Here is a 25690-nt window from a genome sequence, read left to right as displayed (position 1 = left end):
TGGACATTGCTCTTCACTGACAGCATATGTTTACTGTGATGATAAACAATGAGACAAGGAGAAAACAGATCAGTTCTTTGAAAATAAAGATTGTTTTCTCCAAAAGGTGTGTAAACATTCACAACTAAAGAAGTATTTACACAGGATGGTAAGGAGTAAAAGTATTCTTGTATATAAAGCATGGACTGTGATCCCAACACCACTTTCATCTTCTAAAAGATCTGCACATGGGTGGAGTTTTTAGCTGCTGACTTCCTAACCATAAAACTAACACAGACTCTGCTAAACTCAAGATGGTCAGAGACACAGTCTCAGAACCAGACAGGTATACACAATGCTTGTGTTTTGACCATTCTTGTTCTGATTTCTCCCTTTTGAGACGTCCTGGCAGATCCTAAAGGAAGAAGTCAAATTCTGGAGGTCTTCTCTTCGCAAGTGGCTCATGATAATAGGTCACTCCAAAAAGAAAAACTCTTTTTAAAAACAGAATTATGTGTCCATTCTACAAGTAGAAAATCCATTAACAAGGAGCAAGTAAATCTCCCCTCCCACTCTCAGAGTTACTTAAGATCAGAGAAGCTTAAGGAGATTTAATAATAAAAAGACCTAGGGAAGGAAGGCAGTGCACTTTTATATTTGCTGAGTGCTCATCATATGCCAGCACCTAACCTCTGTGTACATATATTTTCTTGTAGCAGCCAAGTGAGGTAGGCAGTCCCATTTTATAGAAGTAAATAGAGGTTGGCAAGGTCAGCTAGCATTCATAAGGTCATAGTTAATGACACCTGGACTTTGAAGCTAGATGTGTATAACTCCAAAGCCAATGTGCTTTTTCCTACATGTTGTAGCTGATAACTGGTCTCCAGGCGAAACCCACATATAAAATGCTGACTAGTCGCCATGCCTTTTGACTTTCCCCTTGTCCCTCCTCCATATTCAGCTCTGCCACTAGAGTGCTTTTTCCAAAAAGCAAATATGTATAGTCTGCACTTAATATCCTTCAGTTGTGCCCTATTGCCTACAAAAGTGATTTTTCTACTATGTTTCCCAGAGTTCTAGGGGCTCCACAGAGGTGCTTTAGAAGCTAAGGGAAAACTGAGTAGACCATGATCTAATCAAAGAAATTTCATTTTGGTCAGTGTAATAGGCTGGAATCTGGGTTATTTTTTGTTTGAGAAAGGGCTCCACTGTGTTTAAATATATATTTATCATATTATGATTTCTCCTTTCCTCTGTGACATGGCTTGGTCCCAGCCTTATTTCTAATTCTCCCCCATGCAAACCATTCATCGTGGCCCGTACACTCTGTGGTCTCTCTTTCTTCAGGTCTTTATTCATCCTCTTATCTCTACCAGAATGGTCTTTCTCTGTTCATTCTTCTCCTCATTCTATCTCTCTCATTCTTTCTCCTTCCCTATGTCCAAAACTCTCCCTTTTCTTGTCTGCTTGGCCTACTGCTAAATAATTTTCAAAAAATTAAGCATTAAATGTCATTTATTCTGTGAATCCTCTCCCACCTTCCTCCAGAACTAAGGAGCTCTCTTTTTTACTCTCAAAGTTCTGATGATTATACTCATTACAGTACACAGAGAAATGACTTTCTTTACCTAAACTAGAGGTCCTCAAGTTGGGGGCAATTTTCTTCCAGGGCTCTTTGGAACATCTGGAGATATTTTTGTTTGTCACAACTGAGAAGAGAGGCAGAAAGCTATTTCATCTAGAGGGTAGAGGCCTGGGATGCTGCTAAACATTCTACACTACACAGAACAGCATTCTCCCTCCCTGCCCCCCACCCCAAACAACAATGAATCATCCTACCCAAAATATCAGTAGTGCAAAGGTGAGAAACTTTGCACTAGACTATCAGTTCTTTAAGGACTAGACATGGCTATATATCCACAGCAACTTACACAGGACCCAGGACATAGAAGGTGTTCATTAAAGGTTAGAGAATACAATAAACATTTCCTTTCTCATTACCTTCATACTTGAAGTCAAGCCTCTGTATTGTATTCAGTCATCTGTGAATATTGCTAACTGACCCTTCATTTCTTTCTTCCTCTATTAAGTTTGCCTTTGCTGGTCTCCTAGTTGCTTTCCAAAAACTGGAAGATTCTAAAACAAGCTAGTATGTGATAATTGATTACCCTCTGTCCTTGAAGTCATTTGCTTGATGTATTGGTTTCAAAACATAAGAAATTATTCAGAGGAACAGAAAAGTATGGATGAGTCAGTAGAAATTTTATAAAAAGATTAAGATTCTTATATTAAATATATGAAGGTTACTAAAGTTTGAACAACTCAGAATATTAAAGGGCTAAGCCAGTTACCAGGTAAGGAGAGAGAAATATATTTGAGAATTACAGACAGATCATTGAAAAAGTAGTATCTTACATAGTTAGGGTTCTATGGGAAATTAAATACAAGGAAATTTCAGACTGAGAATTCTAAGCCAGATTGCGTTTACCTCAGTGAGTAATGATTATAAATTCTCTAGGGATAGGGAAGAGACAGAGAGAGAGTGGAGCAGATGAGATGTGCAGAAGTAAATATATCGTGCCCTCTGGTATAAGCATACTGGTAGACCATTTTCCAGGCTGTTTGTAGCATTCATCCACTTTACCTTGAACTGCTCTTACCTCTCTGTCCAGCTAGAAGATTGTTTTGGTCTGACTCATTTATGCACCAGGCTGGTCAATAGCGAATGAAACGGACTCAGTCCCGACTTTTCACATTTTATATAGTCTCTTGGGGTTTAATACTGAGGGCCTTATCCATGATCATTAGGCTAATGCGTTGTGGAGCCAGAAATCAAAACCAGGTAGTCCAAAGCCCAGATTCTTATCTACATCTTATACTACTTCTCAGCTACGATTAATCTCTCTGAGCTTTGGTTTCCTCATCTGGAAAATAAGAATAATAATAGTATCAATCTCTTTAGGTTCATAAAAGGTGTTCAGTAGATGTTACATCTTAATAGTTGCACTTAAGGAAAAGGAAGGAAGGATAAAAAGTATTTTCTCTTTCTAACTTCTCCAGTTAGTGGCCCCAAATTTGCTCTACTTTTATGTCTTCAGGATGCCCACTCTATACTAATCTCCTCCCAGAGCTACGATTGTCCCCGCAGTGCCTGTCTCCGAGTTAACACAGAACAGAGTACCTAACCAATAGAGACTTCGTAAGTCCTTTCAAGGTGACTTTGTGCCAATGGGCTCATATGTTAAAGCAATAACCGGAGTGTTCCCGTGTCTTACATTGGGAAGCAGACCACCTACGTCTCTTTATACCACAGACAAGCGTAGATTAAGTACACAGAGTTTAGTAGTATTTTTTTAGGATTACTGGTTACATGGGTGGGGAGAACTGCTGGAATCAAGTAGTGCCTTTCCTCATGAAAAGAACTTTGAATCAGGCTAAGTTTTAACCTTTGTGTCCCCATCTAGTGACACTTCCATGAGAACCATGCTTCTGGTTAGCTGGGTACATAGCTGTCAGGTGAATGAAAATGAGCAAAACCCATAGAGAAGTAGCTCACACCGTAAATAGTTAGGAAGAGGGCTTACAACTAAATTTCTCTTGACTTTCCTTTTACCATTTTTTTTTTTAAATGAGGTAGCATCTCTATTTGAAAGGTAGAAAATTCTGGATATATTTGAATGAAGCCAATATGAATCTTGTGCAAGAACAGAATGTTGTGGCTATTGCTTTTGGAAAAGTCTGTTTTAACTTACAAAGATAACTCTGCTATCTTTTGGTCTGTTATCTTTGTTCACCATAGATTTTTCCAGGTGATATTTTATACCTATGCAGTTGTCTAATATTCCTTCCTGTCAAAAAGTTCTTATTTCTAATCAAATTTTATCTTTAAGTCCATTTTGTTTTGTGTTAACTGCAATGGAAATAAGAACACAGCCGGCTGACACCCTTCTCACCCTGAGTCTCCACAGACTAGAACTAAGAGTCTCATCCTTCCCTGGTCAAGGTCTTTAATCTTTCCCTAGAAATCATTCCACCTTTTTTAATGATATATAAACATGCCCTCTTCTCAGATATCTTCTGCTGGGTTCACAGTGCTCTTGAAGCTTTTTTTTAAGATAGGAGTCTAGAAGAAACTGGATATCTGGAAAAAGAACCCCAATTCCCTTTCCAGAAGCTTGAAGGATCTGTGGTGTGTGGTCTCGTACCAGCAAGTTCCCCTGTGTGTGGTAGATACGGAAAAGACAGGATTTATTGCAGGACTCAAACTTTGGTGACATTGTCACCTTCAGGATATTTAGTATCCAACAAACCTTTGTTGAGAGTTTACTTTGTGCAGACAACTGTACTGAACACACAAGCATATTGTGTCACTTAATTCCCCCAAAAGCCCTGCAAAAGAGGTGTTATGATCCCCATTTCAAAGATGAGGAAGCTGAAACTTACAAAGAATTGTGGCTATTTAATCCAGATCACAGAGCTATTAAGTATACCACAGGCAGAATTTGAACCCATGTTTATCTGATTTTCAGCTATAATGACTTTCTCTTTCAGGGATTGCCTTGGGATTTGAAAGGATTAAAAACCAACAAAAATATTTTCCTCAGAGTAGTCTACATTCCTCAAGAGGACAGTATCAGTCACTTTGTAAACTCTAAATCATGTTTCTATGGGTATGCACATTCACATGTAGTACAAAGGGTCCTGCAGCATCCTAAGGTCAGCCCATGTTACTTGTCCCCTGGATAGCTTACGTTTCTTTTTATTTTTAAAAAGAGGTTTATACAGTGCTGTGTTCTTGGGCTTTACTTGCTTTGGTAAGCAAATAAGCTGGAATTTGATATCCCCCCAGAGCTACAGCACCTTCCCTGCCACTCCACCTACTATTGCTGCTTGGGCAAGAGGTATGGTATGGTCCCTTCCTGCTTCCTGCTTTGGTGTTGGCCTCTCTGAGACTGTCCCCCTGACTGCTGCCCAGGGAGAAGCATGTTTGCTGTGTTTCTGAAACCACAAAGATTGGAGCTATATCCTTTTGCAGATTACGTGGGCTCTCCTTTGAGCACTGTCCTTTAAAGAGAAGGAGAGTCGGCATTGGGGCCACTGATAGTTACTGCTACTTCTCTAGTCCTTGTGAGCTCACTGAGCTGGGATATGAGGGACGGTACAGCTATCTAGATTTACATTCATCTTTAAAATGTTCTAATTTTCCAACCTCCTGCATTATCATCTCTAAGAAGATAAGTTCTGCCCTCAGCTTTGTTTACTCTCCTTGCTCCCTTAAAAGACCTATATATGCGTAACTGTCTTGGACACCAGGGACTCTTGGCAAATCACGAGTGTGTACTGCCTCACTCTCGAGCTCTCTCTCTAGCCTGCAAAAAAAAAAAAAAAAAGGAGAGTAAATTCAACCTCATGACCCCGCCTTCTAAGCCAAGGTTGGAAGCGTTCTGAGCTGAGCCAGGCTTCATAAATCTCCCTTGATTGTTGATGGTGTGGAGAGAGTGGGGGAAGGGAGCTGAAGAGAAGTTAGATGCCCAAAAAAGGCATTTTTAAGTCAAAGGGAAGTCTTGCACGCATGCGCGCCTGACCTCAGCTTCTGTGCTGGGAACATCCAATTATGTAAGAAGGAGCACTCCTTGTTTGGAACTAGAGACAAAGGGAGGGGCAGAGAAGTGGGGGTAGCAGACTTAGCCAAGAAGTGAGATTCCAGCTTGTGCAGACTGTTCATGTCCGAAAACAGAAGAAACTTACCAGTATCCCTGCATGCATCAGAATCAGGGTTAGGAAATTGGACAAATACTCAGACATGACTAGGTTGGAGGGAAAGAGGAGAGATGTACCGTGCTCCATTGATGGTAGAAGGTTTGGGGCAGGAAGATCCAGCCAAGGTAAGGGGTGAGATTATTATGGAGTCCTGATGTAGAGCAAAGGAATGAGAAGAAGCTGGATTGGTTCCGTGCTTGGATGCCCAGAGCAATGCCACGATAAAAATATGAAGCAGGCTAGCGGTAGAGTACACGAATGCCACGTCCTGTGGCTCTGCCCTCCCCATGGCCCCAAAGATGGCATCAGACTCTGTGTCAAAAAGGCAGCAGACACATTCCTGGCATCTACATCAGGATTTCTTAAAGAGTGAGTGAGTGAGTGTGTTTTTGTGCGTATGTGTGTGTGGGTTAGGGGGGCACATGAGAATAGAATAGAGTGGTAAAAAGAGGAAGGAACCTTCGTTCTGTAACCTGTGGGCAAAGCAGAGTAGAAAAGTATGTGGAGTCAGGAATTCTATAGAGATGAAGGAGAAAAGAAAGGATGTGTCCAGTTTAAGGAATCCAACAAGTATTGGACCCAGGAGAAAATGAGATGGCAAGCTCTGGACTTTATGCCAGGCCATGGACTTGTTTTCTTAGAAATTCTGTCTCTACAAACCATCTCTCAGGAAAGGTCAGGAGCAGGCATGTGGAAAGAGAGGAGGGGGATTCTTGCAGAGGGCTGCACTGCCAGGCACACTTGTTCATCTTACTGAAAGACAATTATGAATGATTGACCACATACTCTGCTTGCACCGATTCTTATAGGTCACTCCAGAATCTCACATGTTCCTTAAGTGGAGCCCATTCAAGGGCCTCTTTCTCCATGGGCATGTCTAAGTAGCAAATGGTTAAAGGGTCTTTCTGACCTCAATTAGATCTTAAGGGAAACTCCAGGCCTCCCACCAAAGGGTACAAGCAAGTGGCACAAGAAAAGAGCTGACATTTATTTAGTACTAACTGTACCAACTAAGCAATTCTGTGCTTCATGGACTGATGTGCAGTGCAGTTCTGTGAGATAGACCTGTATTTACACATATTACAAGTGAGAAAAAGGATATTCAGATTAAGCTTCCCAGAATCATAGAGCTAGTAAGTACCAGCCCTGAGATTCCACTATAGTCCTCCTGGCCTCAAAGCCCGTGCAATTTCTGCTATTCTGTACTGCTTCCCCACTCTGCAGGGTTTCTTCCCAGGCCATGGCCACTAGAACTGTCCTCACTTGCAAGTCCCTCTGCCTTATACATGTAATCTCTTTTGCTTTCATCTGTGTGGACTTAGGAAAACAAAAACTCAGGAAAACGAAGGTAGTATATAAATTGATTTCCATCAGCATATTTCTGATTTTTATTCTTAAAACACTTTTGGATCAGAGATAATCTCCCTTAGGTATCCCTATTCTGCATCCTGTTCTCAGAAAAAGATTTTCAGAGTTAAGACTTAGCGTTTCTCAAGGAACATAGACGACAGCTTTTCTCCTTTGCTCCATAAACTTCTCTTTCTTGTAATTCAGTTCTGGCGCCTTGTGGTTTCTTATACCTGATCTCTTTCTTTGAAGTTTCTGTAGGAAAGTAGCATACTTTTCAAAAGCCCCAGATACAAACTAAATCTCAAAATTACCTCAAACGAAGTCTCTAGATTTTCCTGTCAGATTATTTTCTTGCCCTCTCATTATTGACTCAAGTAGTTTTTAGAGGTCCTGAAAATAATTTTTTGCTCATGTTGTATTGTGCTTCCTTGAAGGAAAAGGGACACTGCTTGTCTTGTGCCTCTCTCACTAGATCTTGAAAAAAGGGAGGTTCTCAACTTCTGTATACTGGGCCTGGGTGGGCCTCAGGAGTCTTATTATGAGTGGTCTCCCTGTCATTTTTCTTAGGTGTTACTTATTCTGCACCTACCTTCAGATGAAAATACCATGTCTTTTCTATCATATACTGACAGTTTCTACTTGAGTACACCTTTAAGGACATAACAGATAGGTGCCTGTGTGTTTTTGCAGTTCTGCCTGTAAATTCTCATACACTCAGAGGCAGAACTGGTCATTGCATCAGTTAAAAATAAAGCGGAATCTCATGAGGTATTTAAACCTAGCACCTTTCTTCAAGTCAAGTTACTGGTATCCCTCCCATCTGTAACTAAGCAAATAGGAACCCAGGACAGTTTGAGACTGTCGGGATCCTGAGCTGGGGCCCTTGCCTTATTCATCTTTCTGTCATAAGCACCTAATCATATACATGGAAGGCATGTAACAAATTTGGTCCAATGAACATCACATGCCATTCCAATCAAATCAGTCCCTCTGTTTATCACTAGTGAGGATCCCAGGATTCCTCAGTCATGGGGAGACAAGAAACACCAATGTAAACAGAGTTTCTGTTTTGTCCCTCCCCAACAGCTCTTTAAGTGAGCACCTCAAATTCGCAAAGCCATAGTTAAGCCTAAGAGGAGTTTTTTCCTTTGCGCCCTTCAGGCCCTCTCCTATCCTAGTGGCACTCTTCTTTCCAAAAGAACATAGTGTCCTCTATGCCATGGGCCTCCTACTGTGAGACCCATCTAAGCTGTTCCTCTCTGGAAGCATGTCCTGCTAGTGTGCTTCTCAGCCTCTTTCCTTCCACACAGGGAAATAAGAATATGGACTTTGAAGTCAGACAAATCTGAATTCAAATTATACTTTGCATTTTACTATCTGTGTGATTTAAAACAAGTCTCTTAACCTCCCTCTGCCTCAGTTACTCTCTACGTGGAAATAACAGTGCCTGGCTCATAAAGTTAGTTGGAAGATAAGCGATGATAACGAATGCCTCCTGAGGCATGCCTGGTACATGGAAGCACTCAGTAACTTTGGTGAGTTACTGACCTATGACAAATCCATATGGATTAGTTCTCATCCCATCTTTACAGGCTCCATGTTCCATTTCCTTGGAGATCCTAAATTGCCAGGGCAGTAACATACCTGATGTAAAGAATATGTTTACATTTTAATGTGGGGTTTGTTTTTTGTTTTTTGTTTTTTTTGGAAAAGTTCTTTATAGTGTTCTTGCTTTTGGGATCTGTTAGTAGCAAAAGACCCTGGAAGACAGAAATTCTTTTCTGCACCCTTCAAGTCAGGATCCCTTTCTTCATATGATCTCTATCTCTTCACTCTTCCATCCTGTCTTACATACTTAAAGTCTTCCCTGGTCATATCCAGAGCAGAACCTCAGAGTTTCTTCAGAACCAGGGAACTGCCCCTAATCCAGGTGTCCCTAACCTTCTTCATTTGCTTCCTAGGAAACTAACTTTATGCAGTTCTTGTTATGGTGACCTCTTTACAAATAATTTTTGAAAAGTCTGTATAAGATTTGATGCCTGTGTGTACTTATTAAGTAGCAGGTCCCTGCTAGCTCTTCAGATCTAATGTGTGACTGTTTCTACTTCAGGGGACTTGCAGCCTAAGAGAATAGAGAACCCTTATGAATCAATTAGAAGTATTGAACAATGTGAGGTTAAATGACATGGCATAGGCTGTAAATGCAGTAAAAAAAAAATTGGGATTCTTGTTTACATAAACGTTAGGGAGGCTTTATAGAGCAAATTAATTATTTAGAGCTAGATGTAAGATAGGTATCATTTAGACAAGTTTAGTGTAAATATTCCAGACACCAAGCATTTTAAAGAGGGGGGAGGGCATTATTTCTGTTTTTAAATAAAAAGTAATCTTTAAAAAAGTTTTTGTATATTCATCCAGTCCCCCTCTGAGAGAGACAGAGGCAGAGTGTGTGTATGTGAGAGACAGTGTTCATGAGCACAGAAGACAGAGGGAGAACATTTTGTCAAATACATCTTGGAAAGTGCTGCAAGGTTTTGCTCCTTGTGGGAGTAAGAACAGGAATTCTCCCTTTGGGCACCAGGTGGCGCTGCAGGTTAAACTATACCCATTTGCCTTCTTCGAGGGAGTATTCTTTTTGTGATTACAGGTCTTGTCTCGGTGGTGATAGTAATGAAACCATTCTCTGTCTTATTCCATGATTCAGAAGCTACTTATCTGCCCTCTGCTCTGGGCCAGTGACTTTTAAATGAGCCCAATTTCTTTATCTTTCACCCTCCTCCCCTCTGTTTTGATCAGTCTTCAGTGGACACTAGCTTCTTTGAGCAGTATGTACTGCCAGAAGTTGCCCCTTTGAGTGCATTCCACTCCTCAAGGAGTCAGTGCTGGAGCTGATTCACTTAAGAATATTTTTGACTCAGAAACCCAGAGTAAACCAGAGAGTCTATGGTGATTAAACCAGCTGAACATCCAGAAAAAAATTGTTGGTATTCTCTGTAAGCTACTTGGTCCTATACTCAAGTCCTTTTTGGATACCAGAATCCTAGATCTCCATCTCACTGAGGTGGACACTGTCAGGGCTAGATTGCACTGGTGTTGGGAATCTTATCTACCTCTCAAATGATCAAGGGTGTTTCCACTGCTTTCAGCCATGAGTGGAGATCATTTGGCTCTTTCCTGTTAAGTTGGTGCTGGCAACACAGCCATATGTTAATTCTTGAGGTTCTATCTTTACCTCTGTCCTTATATATAGATTCAGCAAGTGCCCTGTGGAGGAGTAGGCCTGTATGGTACTAGCACAGCGAGGGAGTAGGGGTTGAACTAGTAGGAAATACACCTTAATCTAGTGCTGATGTAATTATGCTGCCACAGATTTTCTTGGAGGGAATTTAGCCCTTCCCCAATAAATATATAATCTCTATAAACATGGTATGCTTGCTGTACAAATTCAGCTTCAAGATAAGTCCCATGTCCACCTCCTCCCCTGCCCCCCTTGTTTTCTAACCACAGGTGGTGCCCCCAAAATCCCTCCTACTATGTGGAGATTCTGGAGTTGTTGCCACTGCTGTGTTCCATATCCTAACTATCAGAGTGTATAACCTTCTCTTTGGAAAGGTTTTAAAATTCAGGCTATAGACAAGAAATGGGTAACAAATACTTTTAGGTACCTCTTCTTCCCCAGGATGCTTCTGTCCATTATATTTCCTTTTCCCCATGCTCCTTCCAGTATTTTCCCTGTTTCCTTAACTTTGACATCTGCTTCTGTCTAAACCTTGTTCTCTTTGAGGATGGTTTGTTCCAGCTTCCTCTAGCCATTTTCACAGCATAATTTGGAACACTATCATGTCTGCTTATTTAAACCCAGTCCCTAATTCTCTCCCAGATCATGGCTGAGCATACTCTAACCTGTAATCTAGTAGAAGTTGGGAGCCAGTCCCATCATGTACAGCAGAGTTACCACCTTTCCATCCTACACTTCTCCCTCCTCCCTCTTTTGCAGTGGTGGGGTTTGCCCAGAGCAGAGTCTAGACATCTCGCTGTGAGGTAAACTCACCAGGAACAATAGGGGTTTGGTTGTCAAGACAACAGTGAAATCCCTGCCTTCTGCCCTCCTTTGTGTCTTGCCTTTCTTTCCAGTGCCCCAGTTCTAAGTGTTTCTCTTCCTCTCCCTGCCATTTCCCCCTCCATGGACTCAATATTCCTCTGAATGAGTGGCCATTTTAATCAGTCTTGTCCCTCTTCCCCCACCTTCCAGCCCTAGGTGCTGAGAAAGAAAGTCTCAGGATAGCTGCCTGATGACTGTGAATGACCCAAGCTTGCTGTTCACATGGGAGTGAGGAAAGAAAGGGAAAGAGATTATGGATCCTGAAGTCCAGTCCTTGCAGTTAAAGTCTCACAGTTATAGTATATAGAGGGCTTGTTTTAGGAAAGATTCCAAAATAAAATTTTCACATTACCCGTAATCCCCTGGGGTTTCTCCCTAATATTCCTAAACATACAAGACAGAAATGGTTCACTGTTCTAATATTTATACCCCTAAGCCTGCCAGGAGGGGATTCCATTTTGCAAAAGGGGCAACTCAGGCATGAAATGCAGAGCTCACTCGGGATTTTTTCATCATTTCTAGGACATGGTACAGTTTTTTAAAGAGGATCCAAAGGAGTCTTCAATTCGGGCACAAACACACAAGCACTTTCAAAAATGCTTTGTTTTTCTCGTTTGATCTTGATATAACTTTGTTAAGAAGGCAAGGCAGGAATTAGTCCATTATATTAAGAAGGAAGCCAGACCTCAGTTCATTCAAGTGGTCAAGCCAGGCTCAAAACTGTGGCTTTACAGTGTTATTTCCATTCATTGCCAGACACTGCCTGTGTGAGGCCTTTCTGGCCTTTCTGACCACTGAGTCTGCCTTTCCCTAGAAGAGTATGAGCTACTTTTATACTCAGTCTTGCCTTGAAAAGTGTGGTGACAGAGGAATCTCTTGGCTTTGGAGCAGAAACATGGACTGTTCCAGAGACTCTAAGGGGTTTTCTGCTTGTGAGACGGATGTCCTACTGCTTCTTTTGCATGGATCAAACAAGGAGCACAGGCAGTCATCCAAGAAACATGACTTTGATTTTGCCTAGCTTTCAAGTCCATCAGCTGTGATGTTTCAGAGTTGGATTATGGTGCATTAGCAACATAGTAAGGGGCCGAAAAAAAGTTGATCTGAAGGTCTTCAGAGGTACGCTACAATTTGTGTAAGAAGCTTTTGAATTAGAATCCTAAGGGTATCACAATACTCAAATCCAGAAAAAATTTCTAGAGCTTCTCCCTTTGCAACTAGTCTCATTTATCCCATGAATACAGAGCTTCTCAAATGTGTTTGTCTCCTTCTGTGTTTGTTAGAAAGGTAACCTGACCCTTGCTTTTGGTCACTTTTCACCCAAACATTCTGCTACCTTCTTTTCTTCTTACTAGTTTCAAGTAATGGGCTGGAATCAGTTTGATGCTGTTCCATCCACCAGGGGCACTTCCCAAAATACAAGTATGACTCACAGTCCTTTGCTTTTTCTTGACTTTCAGTTTCTTCTGTCCTCTGGGCCTATTTGCCAGGAAAAGTGACAAAAACATAGACTGCTGGCAGGTGTCTCTCTTCTTTAGGATTTAAAGAATGTGCCAGAAACAGAGGATGGCTGACCCATTCCCTTCCTTCAACCTCCCTTGCCTGCCAGGGGAATGCATAACCAGGTGTGAATTGCATGGATTATTCATGATGAATTCTTAATTCTAGCTCAGCTGACTTAATGCCCACAATACTGACATCATTTACCCTACAGCTTCTATGTTCACACACAGTTTAGTTTTAATGGTATCCAAACAAAAGGTTATTAGGAAAATAAATCTGCTAGTTGTTTACATAAAACCTACGAAATGCCCAATACAAAGGATTTCTAGATTGTCCACTATTTTTTAAATCTCTTACTGCCTTCCTCCATAAGCACGAATAATGAAGAGCTTACTGTTCTTTTGCTGCTTGAAGTATGAGGATGTTTGCCTTTTGTAAAGCTTATTTTGAGCTGCATGTCATCCATTAAAACCATTGTTTGTCCAACAGAGAGCATTAATTCCCTTAGTAACTAATATTTATTGATTTCCCATTCTGTGCCAGACACTATGTTGAATGATCAAAATACAGAACAAGACCCCACATTCCTACCCTAGGAATTTAATATCCAGTTGGAGGGGCTATCTTATAAAGAGTTAGAATATAAGGTTTAGTATTTTTAAAAAGACTCTATAGGTGATGAATAAAAGGCATGAAGTAATGGATGATGAGAGGCCCAGAAAAGGCTCACGGGAGAGATGACTTTTGAGACAGGATTGAAAGGATGAAGGGAAGTTGTGAGCAGACGTTGGAGAACAGAGTGTTGGTGGCAGAGCAGTGAACAGCCTGGCAGATTTGTGCTACTCGAAGAAGACAGGTATGATTAGAAAAAGAAGATGTGCAACAGGAGGGACCAGATTACCCTGAAGAAGGTGCCAATTCATAGAGAGCCTGTGAGCCATTCAGAGATCAAGTTTGCCCCCATTTGCGGGGAAGCCTTTTACAAAATGCAAACAGGTGATGACAGGACCACCTTTGTAACTTAGAAAATCACTTAAATAATGCCTTGGAGGACTAGTAGAAGGAGGCAAAGTTAGAACCAGGGAGACAAGTTAGGGAAAGGGTTGTACCGGTAGAAATGGAAGGTGATGAGGAATTGCTATAAAAATGGGAAAGGGTGAGGAGTGCCTGAGATGGAGGAGGTAGTATCACCTAGATTTAGTGATTTTTTTCAGTAATTCTGTGGTGTTACAGGAGGGTAGGTAGATTCGGAACAGGGAAATGGAGGAACCAAGGATGACTCCCGTTTTCTACCATGTAGCTTGAGACGCATAGCTAAGAGGATGATAGAGCATCTTTCTGCCCAGCATATCTGACATGTGATTAAAAGTCTGTGGCTGCTCATCAAATCAGTACATTATAATCTCCTTTTGTGTAAAAATAAATGACAACACATGAGGAAGTAGGGATTGTAGTCCTAGTAACTTTGAGATTTATTGTTATAAGGCTTAAGGACCCATGAGCCCAGATTGTATTTTTCATCTTTTCTTTTATCTACAAGTTCTTTTGTCTTTGGAAGAAAAAGGAAAATGTAAAATGGTATAAGCTGGTACAAAGGGAAATTTTTCAGAGTTTCTGTTCTTTGGCACATGATACTCACAAGGCAGATTCCCAACTCAAATAGAGCATACTCAAGGATAGTAGAATATACATGGCTGAAGACCTGTCAATTCAGTGAAGAGCAAGAAGCCTAAAAAAAGAAAAAAAAAATTTTTTGAGATAAAGCTAACTCTGGATATTATGAAAAACAGCTGACAGGAAAGTGGAGGTAGCTGAAAGGTTAATAAAATTCACAGGAGAACAGAACAGAGCATGAGAAAAAATAATACCATTTTGTAGGCTGTAATAATGAGTTAGCTTCAAATTCTAACACTCAAAGTTATCACTGGGAATTGCGGATTGATTCATTCAGTACTTGATAGCTTATTGTATGACTCGCACTATTATGGTAAATGCTGAGGAAAATATCAAAATGAATTAAGTAAGATCCTCTCCCACAAAACCTTAGAATCTTAGTCTTTTGGCACTTACATGAAGCTCCACCAATATGTGTGGAGTAAATGAAATAAACTAATTAAACACAGAATTCCAGTGAGGAAAGGAAAGAATCAAGATCAGATGAAACCAGTATAGTTAACTGATTCTAGACATATGCACATACTTTTAAAAAGAGGCAGAGGAGAGGACACACACTGAGTAATGCAAAATAGTAGTGATAGAACTAATGAGAACGGTGTTTGGTAAGCTTAAACTCAGAGTTGAAGTTGTGAATAAATTTTAGGGAAAAAGACTTAAAAACAGCAAAGAAAATACAGGTAAATCTTTTGAAACAGGTGCTATAGTAGTCACTGGCTACATTGAGAAAGCATTTATTTATTTATTCAACAGTGAATTAGTCTGTTTGCTAAGCTGTCTAATTTCTAGGTTTTTTTCTGTCAAGGAAAATGGTTTGACAAGAATTGGACAGACACGATTATAAAATAGGAATGCAAATAAGAGAGCACTTAGCCTATTTTTAAGTTCCTATACCTGATCCAGATGAATTATGTTCTACAGAACTTAAAATTTATATTTATCATTGAAGACCTAAGATCATTGAAAAACTTGGAGATGGACAAATATCTTGCCTTTTAAAAAATGGATACAGGTCATTGACCCTGACATTTACCTCTAGAAATTTCTGAAGCAGATCATTAAATAGATGTTTTGTGAACATGTGCAGAGAGGGAAATGGCGAGGCCCAGAAATCAGTATGCATTCAGTTAGAATGTGCCCAACCTGATTAGCATAGTTTCTTTCTTTCTTTAGCAGGATTATTAAACCATTAAGGTAAAGGAATGCATTGGTTATTAAACTGTAGGTAGAGTTCAACAAACTTTTGCCATATTCTCATAAAATCCATGTGGACAAAATGGACATACATGGCCTGGACTGTAGTACTTTAAAAAAAAAAAAAAAGGTTTTATTTAGAGAGAGTGCATGTGTGTGAGTGGGACAGGGGGCAGAAGGAGACAGAGAATTCCAAGCAGACTCTGCGCTGAGCACAGAGTCCAGCATGGGGTTTGCTCCCACCTGCGCCAAAATCAAGAGTTCAACGTTCAACTGACTGAGCCACCCAGGTGCCCCAACGGACTGTATATAGGACTTTTAAGTGATCCATGGTTAGTTGGGTTTCTTTAGCCCAAGAGTATCTGTCTAACAAATTTATGTCATCTTGGAGGGAGATTTCTAGTGATAGAGCATTTTTCTTGTTCTTATCCTGGTTAATTTTTTCATCAGTAAATTTGCCAGTAACAATAACATTAGAAGTATGATTAATACTCTGGGTGACAAAAATCAGGATTTGAAAGGTTAGAATAACAGGTGAAAACCAACATGATGGAGTTAATAGAAAGAACTGTAGTCAGAATTTAGATTTTTTTAAAAATTGCACAAGTGCAGAAGGGCAAGACCAGGCTTAACAGAGGAGCATGTGATTTTCTTGTTAAAGTACATATGTGGAACTAGGGTCCTAGTTGACTGCAAAACTCAGTATGAGTCAGTGCTTTGAAGTGTGTGCCCAAAAAGCCAACACAGTCTTCGACTGTATTAATAGAAGTATAGTGTATGGAACAAGGAAGGCACTAATCCTCTGCATTCTTTCATCTCTTGCTGGTCAGGGCACATCTGGAGGTTGTGTTTGGTTCTGGGTACTCCATTTTAAGAGAGAATAAAAAGTAGCACACACCCAGGGGATGGAACCAGGATGAGGAATGGTTCATTTCTCTTCAGTACTTTATTGAGTGTATTCTGTGTGTTCAACTTTGACATTGCCAGAATCAAGGATGTGTATCTTATAAAAGAGACTTAGGGGAGAAATAACAGTTGAATTTAAAACTGCAAAATGTTTTTTCAGGAACTCTGCCCATTTTTAATTGGGTTATTTAGGGTTTTTTGGTGTTGCGTTGTGGGAGTTCTTTATATATTCTGGATATTAACCCCTTATCGGGTATATCATTTGCACATATCTTCTCTCGTTCAGTTGGTATCCTTATCCTTTTATTGATAGTTTCCTTCTCTGTACACAAGGTTTTTATTCCAGTGTGTTACTAATAGGTTAATTTGCTTTCATTTCCCTTGCTTGAGGAGACGTATATAGAAAAAGGTTTTTATGGCCAACATCAAAGAAATAACTGACTGTGTTTTCTTCTAGGGTTTTATAGAGTCAGGTCTCACATTTAGGTCTTTGGTCCATTTTGAAAGAGATTTGACCTAGTAACTTTAGTACTTCCCATTAACTCCAGAGGGTAGAAGTAAGAACAATGACCAGAAGTTACAACGAGGCTGATTTTGGTTGTCAGTATTTAAGGAGAATCTCTAATAAATTGTCATTCTCCTTTTCAGGAATTTAAGCAACTTCCCCACAGTCACATTCCTAATTGGTGGCAGAGCTAAGATAAAAGCCCAATTTTTTCTGCATTCATGACCAGAACCCTTGGCTCTGCCATGATGCTACTCAGGAGATTTAGACTCTGGGAGGAGGTGAGGTAGGGATCACCTGTTTCCTTCCAGCTGTGAAGTTGTATGTTCCTATAAGCCTTTTGCTAAGCAGTGCTTGTTTTTGGTTCTCTGTTTTCATGTGTTAATAGGTGAGATTATTGGAATAGATAACCTCTAAAATTAGACAGATGATTTCTTTAATTTCCTTCCTCGATTCAAAATGCTTCAATTCTTAACACTTATTAATTTTGTAGCTGTAACTTGTACGTTACTAATCAAAAATAAAACCTGTGGCTAGATATAGAAGTGTGGAACTCAGATTCTTAAAGCAGGGTGTTTAGGCAGTATGTAGTTTTCCCTTGAAGCACATGTTTTAAAGATGTGGATCTATGATTTAAAACATGAAAGCAAAAATCAAAGAAGAAATTGTGTAGACTCTGAGACATTTTAGATTTCACAGTAGTTATTGGGAAAAAGAAGCAGGGGTTTCTTGTCCTTGAAGTTCATTTCCTCCCCATTCTTCTCCCCACACAAGGCAGGAAAGGATGGTGACCTAGATACACAGTCAGAGGGCAACAATGCTGAACTTTCTCAGACACAGCTGAGTAACCTGGGCATGGCCAGTTCTAGGACTGAGAAGGCTAGAGCCGAGAGCTAACAAGGAGGAACTGTCTGTAAACACAAGAAGTGTTACTTTTATCAGGTGTGACATTGGCAAAAACAGCTTGTTTAATGGGAAATGCCCTGGATCCACAACATCACCCTCAAGATCTCTCTGTCCACCCTCTGCGTTGGGGTTACTGATTTAATGAGCAAATACTTGTAGTACTGTGCTAGGACTGTGGGACAGAACACAATGTTCACGATCTATGCCATTGTAAACATTTTACAGGGTACTTGGGGGTGGGTGGAGGTGGGGAGTGTTTCCAGGAGGCTAAAAATGTAGCTTGGGCTTTTTCCCCCTTTTTTTGGAACTCCTAATTCCTTATACTATATCAGTGTTTTTCTTGCTATTTTTAAACTTCAATCCACAGTAGGAAATACATTTACATCATGACCCACTGTGACCACATAGTACATGCAGGCACACACAAATATATCTGATAGATCCATATAAACATCCATATATGAAACAGAGAGTCCCGAAACATGAGATACACATTCATGTTTTCTCATCTGTTTCTGCTTAGCTGTTTTTAAATGTCACAGACTACAGTGTTGAGTGCATGGCCACCTCTAATGCTGTTGAGCCCACAGTTTGAGAAATGGTGTGCTACAGTGACCAGAGTTGAAGTGAATGGAAATGGCCCAACACATGGCTTCCAACATCTTAAGTCTAAGGCAGTGATTCCCAACTGGGGATGATGTTGCCTCACAGAGGACGCGCAGCAACATCTGAAAACATTTTTGACTGTTACACAAGAGGTACCTGGGAGGGCAGGAATTCTGCTAAACATTTGACGGTGCACAGGACAGCCCCCCACAACAAGGAATTAGCAGTCCAAAATATCAGTAGTGCCAGGGTTGGAAAACTCTACTCTAAGGGTAATAAAATGAGTTGACACCTCTACTGTAAAACTGTTTAGAATGGTAGTACCTTTAACCTGATCTTCTTTTACCCTCTCTTTTTTCTTTGAACCATATTTCATATATGAAAATGAGGTGGAAGTGTAATCACCCTTGGGTTGCCTACAGAGGTAGCCAGATGGTTAAAAAGGGTACAAGGAATAAGTCTGTTGTTTTCTTTCGTTTGTACTGCACCAGGCATTTTTGTTAGATTGTTACTGCTGTTAGGAATATTTTCTGTGTTATGACTTCATGATCCTCCCCATGGACCCCTCCTCACTCAGCCACAGCAGCTCTTAGCAAAGAAGTGAAGGGACGGTGGGTAATTAGATTAAACATCATCCCTATAAAGCTTTTTCTCCTTAATCATGAGATTTGATTCTGTTGTTTTGATGGGAAATGACCTTCCGCTAACCTTGAGGTACCATCTTAAGCCCTAGCATTAAACTGTCTCCTTTTTAGCTATTGCTTCATTCCTCTATCTGTAGCTATTTCAGATCAGGTTCCTGTGAACATGGACTGGACATGCACTCCCAGTGTAGTGGAAAGCCCTCATCTCCACATCCTCCCTCCTTCCATGTCTGGCATCAGAGAAGATCTTGAATATCTCCGTGTCAATCTGTTGTTGCTTTTTTCTCATTTTATTGGCTATTTCTAGGCCCACTAGGAAGGCTGCCTTGTGCTCAGAATCATCCAGGGACATCCTGACAGAACAGACCTGGTTTGGCTTTTTTTTCTTCTTCTTTTAATGGTGAAAAAAGGTAGGATGGTAGGCAGAGAGATAGCTATAAATCTAATATCAGAACTGGAATAGTAGTAGAAACTAAAACCAATGCTATTTGTGGCTAGTCTCTACCATATTTATTTTAGCGTATTTACCTCATGAGTCTTGAATTACATAAACAATAACATTTGTATTTAGTAAATGAATTCTTATAAATAATTTACAATAAATAAACCAAGGGATATGTGTGTGTATCCACCTTGAAACTTTAGATTTCTGTGAGCAGTACCAACAGATTCCAGAAACTGATACTGGAAAAGCTCCTGTGGTACGTTGGACGTCAGACACGCACATTCCATTCCTTTTGCTTCAAGAGAGGCTATAGGGACACAGATTTCTTTTTAACTTTCCCACTTGTAGGTTAAGAATAGAAAGACAACATGTGGAATAGAGAGATGAAGGGAATTAATAAGAAGATAAGGCGTCAGTCTGTTTTTTAATTTTCCAGTGTTAATCTCTTCACCTTATCTGCTCTAACCCATTTTCAGAATGAACTGAGCAGGATGAAGGGAATTAGTAAGGCTAGATAAAGCACTGTGGTGGGATGTGTGGCACTACACTCTGGAGAAGGATGATAGAATAAGAGGAAAGGAAATGGGGATGGAAGGGGTAGAAGAGCTCATTGGATGAAGAAACCCCTGCCCTCTTCACTGTCATCAGTTGTTGATTCTATGCTAGGTGTTAGGCAAGGCAAATAATACCGGATCCCCGAATCTGGCCATTTACAACTTAAAAAAGGTATTTTGTGGAATAATAAAACATGCCTTGGAAATTGTTCTAAAGCTCACAGACTTGTTTCTATTTTGTCTGAGGGGCAGGCAATTTGGGTGGTGGAAGTAGTTGGCACTGGTCACTTTCTTGGTTTCAGCTATATCCTTTTTTTCTTCCACTTTGGGATGCTCATCACCCATGACGAGAGAGTATACCTCAGAAGTTCTGTGAGTCAAAGCAGAAAGCTTTGCTGCCCTGCCTCTTTTCCATAGGTTGCCTGGGGCTAGGAAATAATACCTGGCTAACCCCAGATATCCAGGAGAAAGGCTCCTGTTCTTGGAGGAGGAGAGGTGGGAGGAAGCTGGGCAAGAGGAGAATCCTGAAAAGAGTGGATGTTTAAATCTTCACGGTACCAGGGTGTGTGGTTGACATCTTTCGCCTTCGGAGTATGGAAAATAGTAAGACTAACAGAAACCGTAGTACTTCATAGGTAGAAGCCACATTCTACATTATATGCCTCTTTCTAGACATGCAGTTTGTTTCTTTTCTGCCAGTTTGCACAAGTCTTGTATTTTCTTATGTTCATTACATTCCTGGGACAGACTCTTCTAGAGCCTTCTGTTGATCAGTTCTGTGCCTCAGGGTTTATAGTGCTTGACAGTTCCTTTACCAGCAGCTGACATTCACTTGGAGACTTGAGTTCTCTCTGTCAGTTCTGCTTAATGCCCGCAACTTGTCTTGACTCACTGACTCATCCTCATCAAAGGGTTTATTTTTACTTTTTCCTACTTTGGTTCTTCTTCCCAACATTCCCATTTAGAGTTTAATAAGCTTTTGTTCTTAGATTTATATACATTTATACATTCATATTTTGCCACGTGCTAAAATTTGTTTTGCACCCCGCTGGTGTGCTTGAGTCACTGAGTTACGATGGAAGAAAACAAAGAGGACATCCTTGCCATGGTGCAGCACAGGGGCCTGTTCCTGTCAGGTGAATTAACAGTAGTTCAAAAGAGTCAGTCTCCTCTCTTGTAAGACAAGCCCAGAAGGTGACCGAGGTACCCAGATTTACTGGTGAATATTCTGTTCTGAGAAGGATTGAGTGGATATTGAGGTGCCTCTGTAGAGTGGGGTCACAGGCATCAGGGGCCCCAGAGGACAAGAGTCAGGGCACACTGTGCAAATGTGAATGAGAACTGAGCTAGAACTAATTACAGCTGAAGGTCTCTGGCTTAAGACTCTCCTGACTTTTCGAAGGACTTCAAGATTTTGGTTTTCAGGTGTTCACCCCCACCCTCCAGTCACTCAGATGAGACCCTGGTGCATGTCATTCACCTTAGCAGAAGTCATACAAGCATTTGTGGCTCAAGGTGAAGAACGAGAGTTGGGTCACCTGATCCCCTGCAGAGAATCTGATCAGGGCATCGTATCCATCTCCCTTTGCTGACCCTCTTCTATAAACAGGAACAGAAATTCTTGCTACTGGATCCCTTTCATCAAGCGTCTTAGGCTCGCTGAATGAAAAGCCCTATAAAAAGGAGATGCAGCCCTAATAATAACAAATACGATCGTATGGCTATTTTGGGCAAGAGCAGCTTTGTGCCGCTCTTGATCTCCATCAGTGTCTGCCATTCCTGCCCTGCCATTACCTTTCAGACTTCCTATTCTTAGAATCGTTTGTGAGCCTTCAGCCTGGGGGATCGCAGCCCCCAAGGCTGGAATGCCTAGCTTGAGAGGAATGCAGACTGTCTGGCAGAGTTGAGGTTAAATAAAGTTTGCCTTGGCAGCCCCCTCTGCTCTTGGATGGACGACAAGTAACTCGGGTATAGGAGCAGTGGCATGAGCTGCCACGTGGTGCAGTACCAGCAGAGGAAGCGTGGCTGCTGGTCCGTCCGTTCCAGGCAGAGTCCGGGCAGTCTCAGCCCTGCTATGTACTAAGGAGGCCTTGGCAGCCTCGAATCTCAACTAGTAACCGTATTGCTCTGAAAACATGCAGGAACAAATAAAGAATGAGAGAGAGAATGCCCTGCAGGAGCTGCAGATTTGATGTTTGCCCCCCCTCCAAGTTATTGCCTCATTTTTTTAATGTGAGACAAAGGAGGAAGGTTTCATCATAACAAGAATAATTGCAATCAGTCAACAAACATTTCTTGAGCACCAAGGCACTGTGGGGAACTTTTTAAAAGTGTAAGACCTAGAACTCTTGTGATGCTTATAATTTAGTCGGAAAAGTAGAGCTGTAAACACATGAGGAAATAATTTCTGCTCCAATGTAAAATATGAGTTCCAAACCTATGCTGTAGAACTAAGTGCCACAGGGGGTCTGAGGGGACAAAGAGGAGCACTTCTGGCTGGAATGATCAAGAAGAATTTTGTGGAGGAGGTGGGATTCTACAGATCTTTCGAGAATAGCTGACTTCTGGAAAGAAGAGCGCATTGTCAGTGAGAGGACTTCCATGAGCAAAGGACAGATGAAGGGTACTCTCAGAACCGCTCATAGGGACATGAAGAGCAGCTAGAAGTGGACGGGGTGGCAAAGCAGAGAAATTTGTGTAAAATCACCAAACCCTTAACTGTGAAGGCTGTGTGTGCACATCGCTGAGAGGACAGTGCTTCCCAAGAGGACAGTTGGCAAGCTCCAGTCCTGCCCAGGGACAGGGGCCCTTCTAGTGCTCTGTTCTGTGAAACCCCTAATACAACATGGAGCTCCTAGTAGACACTCAGTAAATAACAAGATTATTGTTATTATTCCTCTTCAAATTCTGTGGCCCAAAGTTGTTGAATTGGCTTGATGTCACTTGTGATAATTGGTACTCCCTTTGCTTTGCCCTATTCTGATTGCTCACCTGCCTTGCCATGGTGTTTCCTTCAGATTTATCAGACCTTTCTTCTCTCTTCCACCACAGGTGGCTAGAGGTGCAAGTGGCTAATCTAACATGTCCACAGCGCTGGGTGCAGTACCTCCAGCTTCTTCAGGAGTCCATCTGGCCTGGTGGGGTTTTACCGAAGTGTCCACGGCCTGTGAGGACCCAGGAGCAGAAAGTGGCTGCTGAAGAACAGGCCTTGCAGAGCCTGATGGGAATCCTGCCAGGTAATTGAACAATGAGATTGGTTATACTGATAATTATTCCTTTCCCATCCTGCCTTGCCACCATTACCCCACACCCCTCAGAAACCTAGACTCAAAAATCTGTTGGTCCACCATTTCTCAGACTGATAGGTAAATGCTCAGAGCTGTGATTCTTCTACCCCTCATTCAAGTGATGCTGAGGGAATGGAAAGGATCACTGTGACCACACCGTAAATAGTAGGTGAGAATCCTGCAGCTCTGAGGTAATAACAGCTCTGCCTACACCACAGAGGCAGGTCTCAGAACTATTCCCAGCAGATGAAGATTTCAGGTTCTCTGCCAACTCATGGTATTTGGACCAGAGAAGAAAATGATATGTCACACAGAAGCTCGGCCTTGATAAATTGGGGTCGTTGAATAAGGCATATGGTCCTTAGCAGTAGATAAAAACCAACTCTGAAGAGGATTTTTTTTCTTTACTTTCTATAGGGTCTTAGAAGGTTGGGAAGGCAGTTTGTTACCTATGGCTGTGCTGTGGTAATGAGGGTATAGTAGTGAATGGCTAGCTCTTAGGACAATGTTATATACTCTTGTTTTTCTGTTGTATTTATTTTTTATTTAAATTCAATTAATTAACATGTAGTGTATTATTAGTTTCAAAGGTAGAGTTCAGGGATTCATCAGTTGCATATAACACCCAGTGCTCATTATATCCCGTGTCTTCCTTAATGTGTATCAGCCAGTTACCCCATCCCCCAACTTCTACCCCTCCAGCAACCCTCAGTTTGTTTCCTATGATTAGGAGTCTTATGGTTTGTCTCCCTGGCTGATTTTGTCTTGTTTTGTTTTTTCCCCTCCCTTCCCCTGTGCTGCTCTGTTCTTAAATTCTACATATGAGTGAGATCATATGATAATTTTTTTTTCTCATTGACTTATTTCACTTAGCATAATACCCTCCAGTTCCATCCATGTTATTAGATACTCTTACCAATCTCTGTTCTCCACCCTAAACTGTTACATCAGACGTACCTACAGTGACAGGTTACAGAATTATTTCTTCAGGTCCATCCTTTTTTAAACACTTAAACGCTTTTCTTAGCTTTTCCCTGTTTTAGTTTGGTTGTGTGGTTCAGAAGTTTGCCAGAAGTTCCCAGTTTGGATAAAGATAGTAGATATCATGAGATAATCTCCTTCAAATCTCAGGTTTCAGTGTTACTGCTGAAACCACATCTGTTTTTTCCTCTTCAGATATTGTGGTAGAAATCCTTGGGGCGAACAGATGCCGGCTGAGCTGGAGTCTAGTCTTGGAGTCACTGCAGCAACCCCTTATCAACAGGTAGGGTGGAAGGCATGTATGCAGCATTTCTACCGCTGAAGCCATCTGTGATCTCAGGTATCCATGGATTCTAAGTGAGCAGCCCACATGGAGGTGGATAGAACTGCAGTCTTTCTCTGCCCTAGGCCCTGACTGCTAATTGTGATGTCCAGGTCCATACACACTAAGGAAAACCCACACTGCCTGCTTCTGAGCAGGTTGTCATGCTGCTGTGGGCCATTGTTGGGCCAGCCACTGTTTCCATGTGGAAGAACTCGATGCAGGCCCCCATGTGAGCTACTGAAAATGCCCTGTCACCCTCCAGGCTTATTCAGTGTGCTTAGCAATTCTTTCAACACCTGCCTGTGAACACTGTAAGAACATCCCATAGCCTGTGTATGACAGGCTGGATGATTATTTTCAGCTCTGTGTTCAAGGCCTGACCGCAAAGCTGATTCTGTGTTAGAATCAAGAATTGTCTTTGCTTAATAGCAAGGAGACAAGATAATGAGGTTGAGCTCTGATAAAAGGACCCAGAAATACTGAGTGAACACCCCTAGAATAACCCAGAAGAGGTAGGTAATTTCCTTGCTGTTACTTGGGATACCAGTGCTTCTGAGAAGTATTCAGGACTTCCAGTCATTTCTCAAACTCTGTCCCAAAGCAGACTATACCTATTAACTGTCACTACACAAGGGTGCTGGCTTTCGTTTCATTGCCTGTAAGGTCACTGGAGATTTATAATGATTAACTATGAGAAACAGCCATAGTCAGAAGCTCTGAAATTTCTTAATAAGTTGATATCACAGGGATTTTTCCCCTCCCTCACAGTCTTCAGGGCAGTGCTGATGTGCTAAGGTAGCTATATAAATAAATGTGGAATTTCCTGAAATTTAGTCTCCAGTTCTGTTTCCAGCTTCACTGGGGTCATAATCTTTATTCACAAAACTTTTATTTCATGGCAGAGGCTTCATCAGGCTATTGAAATTTAGAGTTCACTAAGGATATCAGTAATGGGCAAGTAGGGGAAGG

General features: G+C 41.2%; 1 protein-coding gene across 2 annotated transcripts in view; it reads left to right on the top strand.

The window, feature by feature from the left end:
- SNX19 (sorting nexin 19) overlaps positions 1–25690 on the top strand; it is a 40640-nt gene that overhangs the window by 13337 nt on the left and 1613 nt on the right. The window contains exons 9-10 of one of the 2 annotated variants that reach the window (XM_059185174.1): positions 23180–23364; positions 24592–24679. In XM_059185174.1, the coding sequence (XP_059041157.1) occupies positions 23180–23364; positions 24592–24679 (273 nt within the window). The remainder of the gene's footprint in view (positions 1–23179; positions 23365–24591; positions 24680–25690) is intronic. The other variant, XM_059185185.1, reaches the window with a different exon arrangement.

This window comes from Mustela lutreola, chromosome 1, assembly GCF_030435805.1.
Source record: "Mustela lutreola isolate mMusLut2 chromosome 1, mMusLut2.pri, whole genome shotgun sequence".
NCBI classification, from domain to species: domain Eukaryota; kingdom Metazoa; phylum Chordata; class Mammalia; order Carnivora; family Mustelidae; genus Mustela; species Mustela lutreola.
Note: the sequence above shows the minus strand (reverse complement) of the source record. Positions and strands in the feature narration are given on the sequence as shown.